This window comes from Battus philenor, unplaced genomic scaffold (assembly GCF_028537555.1).
Source record: "Battus philenor isolate CCGP_79_NKW_IND1 unplaced genomic scaffold, ilBatPhil1.0.hap1 SCAF_28, whole genome shotgun sequence".
Lineage (NCBI taxonomy): Eukaryota > Metazoa > Arthropoda > Insecta > Lepidoptera > Papilionidae > Battus > Battus philenor.
In genome coordinates this window covers 1,108,448-1,119,751 of record NW_027181691.1, presented here as the reverse complement: position 1 = coordinate 1,119,751, position 11,304 = coordinate 1,108,448, and the positions used below count along the sequence as shown (strand labels likewise).

Genomic DNA, 11,304 nt, shown 5'->3' with positions numbered 1-11,304 from the left:
TTTCCGAAGGCGCGTTCGTCAGTTTCCGGCAGGACGCCGTGTAGCACCTAGCGCGTAGGTATATTATTGTGTGGCCATCGTCTTGTCTTGTTGCCGGAATCTACTTACTTCAAGAATAATGGCAGACATTAGCAAGGAAGAACTCGAAAAAGAAATCGCAAGTATGTGGTTATTATTCTTGTTAAATTATTATATGAGATATGTACAAAGTTTAATAATATTTTAACTAAAATGCATACAAGCTAATCTCACTGGGAGTCGTGTAATGGCTTCCATACTGAATTCTAACCGAACTTAATTTTTGTCACTTGTTATTGAAATATCTCTGATAGTATAATACTAATACAAGAATGTTTCAAATGAAAGTTGTTTCACAATATTGTCCGGATCTATTTTTGTATTTGCCTTAATTTACTGTATTCAAATAGCGTCTGCCCACTGATGGTTTATTTTTATGCGACGCGAAGTTATACAATCCTCCACGTATATAGCGAGTTAATGGCGGGATTTCAGAAAGAAATATTTATGTGGAGAAGAGCGCATTATGTATTGAAAAAGATTTTACTTCAAGTGATTTTCAATTAGGCATTAGGAACTTTCTTAAATTAATAAAAATATGTCTTCAATAGTTAGTCGTGGTTGTCGCCCGCCATATTGGGTTTAGTTCAAAAATTCGACGCACAATTATTTCATTTCTTTTTAAAGACGAGGTTAACAAAATTCGTTTTACAATAATATATATATTTGTATCACGATTACTAGAATACAGATAAATACATTTGCATTATTTACTTCGATAAATATTCTTATAACATAATAAAAAACCTTATATACAAAGAGATTGGTTATAAATGTACTAGTGGAGAATGTATAGTTTGTTTGTTGTCAATAATATGTGGTGTACCATATATTCAAGAATCATGGTTTTATTAGTTATAAACAACAAATATTAATTACAGTTTATTATCTGCCATTGAAGACTTCTGCCAGAAGTTATTGGCCAGTTGAAATGGCAATAAAAAATATATTAATATCACATATTGGCAGTCTTCACTTTATACAGGTTGATTGGAAAAAGGTGTAAAGTTTTTAAGCATATTGCTGCTAAAAGAGCTGTATATCTAATCCATTTAGTTTTAATACCTGTAACCAAACACTGTATAAACAACACATATGATATCTGTAGACATGCTTAATGTCAATAAATAAATAATTTTGTTTGGACAGAAATATTAAAAAATGCAAACCTCGCAACAACTTCCACTAAGAAGGTCATCCAGGAGTTGGAGAAAAGTTTTGGAACAGAATTATCAGATAAGAAGAAAATTATTGACCAGCTAGTCATGGATTATGTTAATGGCAAGGAGTCTGACTCTGAGAATTCTGTGGCCTTTGGAGATTCTTCATCAGAGGTAAATATATTATGAGGGTTTGAAAAGTTTTTTCGCACTCTGACTTCTAGAAGAGTCTCATTTGACACAACTAAAATTAGATTTTACTGTCTATATGTTTTTATTTAATACTTTTAATTGTACATACTTAAAATATGTACATAGTAGCATAATAGTAAATAAAAAAGTACAATGGGCAGTCATATCACACCAGGCAATTTCTTACAAACAACCATAGATATGGAAACAGTAGAAGTATAAATAACAGGTTATTAACATGTACATATAGACAAAACTTACATACATGTGTATATAGCACACATTTGCTTATATATTCTTATAATAAATACAGTATAATGCATAATTTTCAGTATTCTTAATATATGTCTTTGTGCATTTATTAAACAGAAGAGGCAGCAGCATCCTCTTCAGTGTTTCCAAACTTTTTCTAAGCCATGCCACACTTTAGCATGTTTAAAAGTTAATTAAAATTGTATAATGACTAGTTAGACCCTTGGCAGCTCTAATAATCCAGTTAAGATTTTGATGACATAAAAGAAATTATATTTAATGAATTTCTCATCCTTTTTAATCTGTATTGTTATTTTAAAAATGATTCTGATGTCTGGCATAGCATTTTAAAAGCCCATAGCAAAGGGATAAAGTTGCCTCGGTCAATTTACAAATTGCCTCCTGTGGGTGTACGCCCCACGTTGGGAAACACTGGTTCTGCATACAATAATACCACACTCCAATTGCCAACTCGCCTGCCAAATGTGGCGATTATGGTATAAGCTATGGGCGTCTATGGGTACTAAAAACATAAAAATAAATCGGCATGCACTTCTCTTCTATTATGGCATTCTTCATCATAAAGCAACAAGGGTTCCAAACACATTTTGATCTAAGAAGGGCCCACATTAAACTCGGATGGGTTTTTAAGTCAATTTTACAACATTATTATATATATGTTTGTATATCATATTAAAATTCTTTAAAGTAAAAAAGTATTTTACAAGTTTTTGGTTAATGAACTTAAATTTATCACAATATAATTTAATTGGTTAAAAAAAGGTACAAATTTTCTATTCATATGGTACAAAAGGCGGTCTTATTGCTTGAGGCAATCTCTCTCTCTCTCTCTCTCTATATATATTTATATATATATATATTTATTGTAATGCAACTTAACAACGCATTTTGATTTAGCAGATCTTTGTTTGGGCAATTTATACATTTTTACAATAGGATACCTGAAAATAGAAAAATTCCATTGTGTTCATTCCATTCCAATATTAATATCTAGTATTAATATTTATTATTTTATTATATTATTTTTATCCTGCATGAGATCAGTGTTAAAAATTGTAAAATTAGTGTAAAAAGTGAACTATTTTCTTGATAGGCTCTTCTGTAGAATCCACATTCCAAACCTTGTAGTAATCTATGTAGAAAGACATATTTAAATGTACGTTATATATAATAATATAGTAATAATAGAAAGTTTGCAAAGCCTATATAAACCATGGGTGAAACGAGGTTGGATCCGGATCCATTCATGTCTCGTCTGTGGTCCATGCTGCCATCGCAACATACACAACATACCCAACATCAACACCACATAGCTCTACTCGGGCTAGAGTGGTTTACTACATGCTAACGCTGTCATACAAACTGGAATGCGTCAGTCCAGCTTCTGTATTATTTTCAAGTTCACAGACCATTCCGCTCCATGAACTCAGTACTGATGAAGCTGTAAAAGTCTCCAGGCAAACAGCATCAAGTTCTATATAAAGCAAGCAAAGCCTATAAGAAAGAGTAAATATTGTTATCATTGTTTCTAAGGAGGAGGAAGAAAAAAAGAAACCGGCGAAGAGGGCACCAGCTTCGAAGAAGAAGCCAACAAAGAAATCACGCAAGGAGAGCAGTGATGAAGAAGATGAAGATGAAAAGGGATCTGATGAGAGTGAACCTGAGGTATATAGACTTATATCAACAACCCATCTTGTATAAATATTCACTTTAGTTATAAGATGTCCATTGCTGGGCATAGTCCTCCACCCATAGATTTCTAATAGAACTATCTTATAGATTCAGGCGTAACTTTGCGGAAGTCCATCCTAAGTAAGAAAAGGCCTAATATATAGCTACTTCCGCTTTGTAGCAGTAGTCGTGCAATAAAGTGCACCGCCCGCCAGCCCGCTGATAAATGCGCATGCGGCCAACAATGCGAATTACACAACTACCACCGTTAAATCACTCAACACGTGTTTCAATCATCCACAGGGCATCCTCAGGAGTAATATTATGCAGATTAGTGCCAAACACCGAGTGAGTGCTTGAGCTCACAATACTGCTACATAGCAGAAGTAGCTATACATTAGTCCTTTTCTTACTTCTAATTAACCTGGTTGAAAATTGCCTGTATCAGGCATCTTCCATCTTTACAAGGTTGTCTATGTGACCTGCTCATTGCCACCTAACTAGCCAACTTGCTTGCCTGTCAGGTTTTTTAGTTCATCAAAACATCTCATTTCCAATTCAATCTCTTAAAGAAATCCCGAGCTGTAAAGAGGGCAGCACCAGCGAAGAAGAAATCAACAAAGAAGTCGCGCAAGGAGAGTAGTGATGAAGATGATGATGAAAAGGGATCCGATGAAAGTGATTCAGAGGTAAAAAGATTTTCATTTAAATTATCAACACTCCATCTATTGAACTTTCATCATTTTAGCTGTAAGATGTCAAATCCTGGACATTGGCCTCTACCAAAGAATTGTAATGAGACCAGTAGTGGCCTTGTTACAAGGTAATAATTGTTGTAATTAAGCATAACAAAACCTTGTAACTAGAAATGAGGCGAGGGATGGGAGGTGATGCTTGAATGTAATGTAAATGAATGCTGTGGGAATGATAGAAAATATGAAAGAGAGAGATTGTAAAGGAAGAGAGAGAGAGGGTGAAAATAGGAAGATGTGGGAAAGTGAGGTCTTCAATAATGGCAACCATTAATTAATAAATAATACCAGTAAAAGGTAAATTGACTTCACCTCTGACAAGAGCCCATAGTTCCCAAAGATCATGAGCCAATTGCATTACCTGTAACATTGAATTATCATCATCATTTTAGATGTGGACATCCACTGCTGGGTATAGGTTTTTTTATGGTTTTCCCAAAGAACCAGTTGTAAGTGACATGCATTCAGCGTCTTCCAAGGATGACAAGATCTGTCTACCTCATGGGACGCTCTAAGCTGAACTTACAGGTCCATGGTCTTCACTGCAAGACATAGAGGCTCCTACTTCCAACTTTTCAATCTGCAGAGCCATGCCAAATAGTTTTGTTTATTTATGAATCTCTTCATTTGTTTTTACCTTAACATATAGTATTAACAAATTATAATAATATGTACTGTACTCATTGCTAAAGCTTTATTTGCACTGGTTTTAGTGTCTTCTTAAATTACATATTTTCCTGAGATATATAAGAAATACAAGATATGCACACGAGACATTTGAAAAGAGACTGCTTAATGTTTGTGTACATAATGATATGTGTATGTATTCATGTAATATTATAACTATGACATTTTATTTGTTATTATATATTCTAGCAAAAGAAAAAGAAGGGGTCTGATGGTGACTCTGACAGTGATTGGGGGAAGAAGAAGAAGAAGGAAAAGGCGCCTAAAACTAAAAAGGTAAGGGTATAGAAATTTCATCAATATTAGAAATCATGTCTCTGTGATTTGAATATGTATGGAAATTTGTAAATAATGGTTATTATACATATTACAGATATACATTTATATAAATAGGCAACTAAATAATAATAAATATGTACTAAATAGAATCACTGTTTTTAACCTTTTTTAATTGCTTTGTATTTGTATGTATAGTACCTGGCGACAAATATTGCACATTGACTTTTGAAAAGAGACAATCAGCTAATATCGGCTCCGAAGAGCGTTATCTCAGTCGCACACGTAATATGGGTAGTGTGGGACAGATAACGCTCTACAAAGCCGATTGTCTCTTTCCAAAGGTCAATGAGCAATATTTATCGCCAGGTATTGTGATTTTGTTAATATTATTGGCAATTTTTATTAGTAACATATACATAATTAAATACATAAATGATCCTGCAGCGGCGCGAAGAAAGAAGAAAGGTTATTATATAGCAGGTGTGGCCAAGCTCATTGATTGTGCGAGCCATTTTTCGAAATTTTAAAATTTTCTCAAGCCTATGGAACACGTATTTAAATACGCAAACAATAATTTTTTTACAAAAATTATATTTGTTGAAATTATTTAAACAAAAGCACAAAATATATGTATTGAAGATAGATATAAATGCACGTGTATATGACAGTACTCCTAATAATACTTAAGATGCCGGTTAGTTAATTATGATCTGTGTTTGGATTTCACTAATTTCACATGAGTAATTTGTTTCAATTTCCCAGTATATAATAACCTATGTGGTTATAAAACAAAAATATTAATATTGAAATAATTCCATAATCAATCAGCTGTCAGCCAAAGAGCTGTAGTTTAGAAACCCCTGTTATATAGATTACATAATTTTGTTATATGTTACAGGGTGGTGGCAGTAGAGGAAAAGGAGGTGGTTACACTCGAGCATATAAGTTGTCCCCAGCTTTGGCCGAGTTGATGGGAAAGGACGAGATGCCCCGGCATGAAGTGGTGAAACGAGTTTGGGCTCTGGTCAAGGAACGCAAGCTATATGACCCCAACAACAAACAGTTTGCAATCTGTGATGACGCCATGTACAAAGTTTTTGGTACGAAACGTTTCCGCATATTTGGTATGATGAAACATTTGAAATCACATTTCTGCGACTAATTTAAGGGCAGCTGAAGATAAATTTAAGACATTTGTAAGTAAATTCAAATTGGCCTCTTTCGATAATACAATTTCAATTATATATATTTAAATATTTTTTAAATGATTCTAATTCAAATGATAATTTAAAAGAAATATTTATTGATTTTAATAACTATTATTTTATAAATATTACTTAGTACATGGGATTCTAACTCTAGATACTACTCCCCAATCAATATAATATATATTTATATATTAATAATACATTCTCTCTCTTTAATCAAGCTTACAGATATGACATTCTGAACACCGATTAAAATAAAAAACAGAAACGTGTAAAAATAATGACATTTTAATTCAGATAAAGTTGAACATAATTTTAACTTAAAAATTCAAGATACATGTTCAAGTTATAGCGGCCTTAAGAAGAATAAATGCCTCTAGAAATAAATAAAGTAAAAAGTTTGCATAAAAATAGAGGGGGGTTTATTTCATACTACCCCTATTTGCTATTGCACTTACTAGAGGGCAATACCATACAGTTTGCGAGTTTTTGACTTGTTAGAATCTGGCAACACTTGTGGTATATAGATTGAAAATAATCTGTATATTTCTCCTTGACATATCTAACAATTTTTATGACCAGATATACGACTATGTCTCATAGAATATTAGTTTAGTGATCCATTGATAATTAATCCCAGGAAAATATATTAAAACTGAAATTTTGTCTCACAATTTAAACTACATCATATGATTGTGTAAATTCATATTTACCAAGTTGTTTTGATAAACACAGTTATCTGTCTCACTCGGGAGATTAGATACGAAAGTGTATTCCATAATAAGCCAACACATGGTAATTAATAATGCCAATCTAATTCTATGAAGCACCAATACCTTGGTATATTTTTGTTTTAATTTATATTTTGCTGTGATATATTTAAATGGATTGTTTGACATGAGAAACTTATCCTACATAACTGCGTTCATATAACTACCAACTATTTAGATGGTGGTTTTTTAATGTTAAGAATAAGTCGAATGTCTATGACAGGGATGGCCAACATGTGACTCCTGAGCCAAATTCGACCCTTTGATGGAGTATTTGTGACTCTTGATACATTAGTGTACAGAATCCGGCGAATAATATTGCACATCGACCTTTGGAAAGAGACAATCTGCTAATATCGTCTTTGTAGAGCATCGTCTCTGTCCCACATTACCTATGTGAAGTTTTGTGAGTCGTGCAACTAAGATAACGCTCTACGAAACCGAAATTAGTCGATTGCCTTTTTCCAAAGGTCGATGTGCAATATTTATCGCTCGACTATCAATGTGGTTGTCCATCCCTGGTCTGTGACCACTTTGTAATGTTTAATAAGACTGTATATGTCTAGATTATTTGGATTTTGATATAAGGAAGAGGTTGATATTTAAATTGAGTTTACGAGATTCGATCTCTGTGTCGGTAGACGGAAATTTGTTATTGGATTTGAATTCGAAAGTTTTTTTTTTGGACTACCCGCGTTTTACAAGATTAAATAGAAATAAGTCCACGTTTATAAAATAATTGAATATTCCAAGCAGCAAGTCTACCGAATGGAAGTACTTTTAAAAAATGATAAAAGTAATCACTAAATGAAAACTTTTCTCTTTGTAATAATGTTTCACGTTAAGAAAATATTACATACTTAATACTTTTAAATGGTTTTACTTTGATTTAAGCAGTAACATAATTTGTTTTATAAAAAAAAATCATTATACCCTCACATTAACCTTTGAATTTACAACTACCTTCATAAGTTCCAGTACCAATTATGGTTCGGTATGTCCACTGCTGGGAACCAATAGTCTATGAATTTGCATTTACTAACGCATTATCTATTAAAAAAGGCAGCAATTTATCTACTATAATTTAAGTTTATTTCTCTATGAATAAATATCTTAGGTAAACAGTGAAATGTCAATGAAAATTGATAACCAGTGTTACAATAATGGTATATTTTTGAGGCTAGAACGATCTTTGTTAAATTGCAAATAAAAGCCAAGGTTTTGGTTGAAAAGAATTGTAAACATTTCATTATCTGGTGTTGGTGGACGCCCCTTCATTTCTACCATGTTACACCAATACCGATATTACTTACACATGGTAATTATTTAAATTCTACTGTGGCAAAAAGCTTTGTTTCAAAGTTGTATGTAATAAAAAAAATAATGCTGAGATGTATCTTCAGTTGATTGAATTAATCATGTGTAAATGAAAGTGTTCATAAGATTAAATGTGATTTCAGTATTCCCCCTTATATCACGGTAGTTTAGCGCGGGGACTTCCCCTTTATATATACTCAAACTTGTTTAAACGTTAATATTTTGCAGTCGCGTTATACGAGGTTGTATGCGTAATTTGTGGCAATTTTCTTATAAATCGTATAACGCAAAGATTCTACCGTGTTGTAAGGGGTTATTGTACATGATTATCAAGTGATTTAAAATATATTGTCACTCGCATTTCATAATTGAATGTATTTTTATAATTTGCTTTTTAAATGTGGGTACTCTGATTTTTTATATTTAGGTGTCAAGAAAAATTAAAAGTTGGTGAAAACGAATGTAATATGTTATATATATATTATAATTTGAAATTATTTAATTATACATTATTCAATGATTTTACAAATCGGCAGACTTGTACACGGTTTGCTAGTATGAACTTGCCCTAAGCAATGGAGACGTGAATAGTAATAGTGTGTAATATACTTTAAGTGTACCAAATAACTTGGTAGGATAACAATACTGTAAGCTCTAGTTCGCTAGACTGAGAGGTTGTAAAACCCGAATGGGTTTGAGATGTATATGAATAAATAATTAATATTGTATGTCTTTTTATTTAGATGTCGTTGTTTCAACCCATATGCCTCCCCCAAATAAACCTATGGGAGTGGGGGTATACCATATTCACCACACTTGGCATAATGTTTGGTAAGCAGTTACAATACTACATAATGCAGTGTGAATTATATAAGACTACCCCCGGAATCAAACTCGCGACATGCGATCGTAAGTCCCTGTCTACTGCTGAGCTATCACAGTTTAATTAGATGTGTTATGTACAGTTTGGGCGCTAATATTTGAATGTAAAGAATAATTACAGATTATAAATAGGTGAAATTGAAATAAGATCGTTATGCCTAAATTTCGACTTTAAAAAGTTAAATGCTTCATTGATTTAGGCATATATATGTAATAAAAGTTCCATACGATATCTTAGACCTTATATTTATCATATATAATTGGATTTCAGATCTGCGAACCCTGAGTCTAAAGAGGCTGTAAAAGCCAGAAAAGCACCAATCTAATATAGCCAATTTTAGACTATTGGTCGACAAAATGTGGCTCTTTAAATGCTACTCTGCCACAAATATCCTTTGAAGGCACAATATTAAAAAAAAACTAGTACAGCTGAAAAAGCTATGTTTATTTTTCTTTTCTGTCCCTATTCAGTTTAAGTATCGTATCTTTTAAACGAATTTCGTTCAAAATTATTGAATACACACAATACAATTTAAACCTCATTGGAACGTGACAGCTTGATGTGACTCGTAATTATTGTGGTGTGATATGCAGAATATGCTGGATCTTTGATACCTGTTTAGTAGTTTTTTCTTTATTTTGTCATTGTTTGACTTTAAATCATTAAATGTTCTTAGTGAGATAGGTATAAGATAACAAGTGTAACTAATTTTATATTTCTAAGTTAGTACATTCTTACTTCCTTTTGTTACTGTTTATCTCCAATAAAGCTAACAATCTTAGTCAATATGAACAATCAAGATTACTCGTTTACAAATTTACAATAAAATATGTTGGAAACGGTCTATATTACGCATATAAAACCCTAACGGAATTTGTTTGTCCACCTTGTGGGCTATAGTCCTCTAAAACTAGTTACAAGTACAACACACTAAAATAATCCAAATAAACCTGCGGCAAGTTACTGTCTAAAACATTTCCTTGAGGAAAGCAACTGTCCCGTGATACATTTTGGAGAAACTTTTGCCCAAGTAGATTACAATGATATATTATTTTAGATAGCAAGAAGTATGTCGGAAAAATAATGCAAATGTATTGATTTTGATGATTTACGCGTATATTGTTAGAAATACAAGTGAGTTATTGAATCTAACAATTCAAATGGCGACATTCACTCGCCTTAACTTCACGAAACCTTCCGCCACTGGAACAAAATTCAGATCAAGCTGTAAAAGCCTTAGAGTTAACAACAACTACATCTACAATGCACAATTTATTCGCGTTCTTTTCTTCTGAAGTTTCTTATCATTGTTGCCAACTATAAAATAACGGGCGGCGTTTCGAAATGCCACACGGTCTTGAAAAGTCCGATACAGAGTGTATAGGCCCTTCGGTAAAGACAGAATTTGAATGAAACTTGGACTCCCTCGGTCTTGGCCACAGTCTTAATGGTGCCCTTAAGGGACCAATGTTGCTTGTGTCGAAGCGCTCCTTCAGCTGCCTTTTGCAGATAAAGAACGAGGTGTCGCCTTATGTCTTTCCCATTTAATTTCATACAATAAATTGAGCGCCATCTATTGACAAATTTAAGTAACATTAAACTGTACAATAATATTAAAGCTTCATTTCATTTCATACAAATGATTTAAAATTAGTAATTTTAAATAATAGTTTTGATAATTTTGTGCCAAGTTTTTATGGAATCTCTCGGATTACAAGCTGAGGTGGCTTTCTATTTTTCTCTATCTTTGGCAACTTGGAACCACCCGTGACCTGCCGTAGCCACGATCTGCTCAGACCATCTGGTATTAGGTCTGCCTTTCTCTCAGTACCGAGTGATCCCGTTCATTTTGTAACCCTTTATGTCTTCCTGCTATCAGCGAACTTCGCCACGTGACCTGCCCAGCTCTTTCTTTGGAGGGAATAGGTAAGTGCATCTGTTATACACGTTTTTCTGCGGCTATGTTCCTCATTTTGTATTTTAATTTGACATCCAACCCTCCGAAACAGTGTATACTAAGCGTGAAATGGTACT

The 11,304-nt window shown here is 33.1% G+C and overlaps 1 protein-coding gene across 1 annotated transcript in view; it reads left to right on the top strand.

Annotated features, from left to right (window-relative positions):
* Window positions 1–31: 31 nt before the first annotated feature.
* Non2 (upstream activation factor subunit spp27 homolog Non2) overlaps window positions 32–11,304 on the top strand; it is a 94,820-nt gene continuing 83,547 nt past the window's right edge. Inside the window, exons 1-6 of the mRNA XM_068769533.1 lie at window positions 32–161; window positions 1,228–1,412; window positions 3,237–3,368; window positions 3,947–4,063; window positions 5,003–5,089; window positions 5,991–7,743. Of these exons, the coding sequence (XP_068625634.1) occupies window positions 119–161; window positions 1,228–1,412; window positions 3,237–3,368; window positions 3,947–4,063; window positions 5,003–5,089; window positions 5,991–6,254 (828 nt within the window). The 5' untranslated portion in view covers window positions 32–118 and the 3' untranslated portion in view covers window positions 6,255–7,743. The remainder of the gene's footprint in view (window positions 162–1,227; window positions 1,413–3,236; window positions 3,369–3,946; window positions 4,064–5,002; window positions 5,090–5,990; window positions 7,744–11,304) is intronic.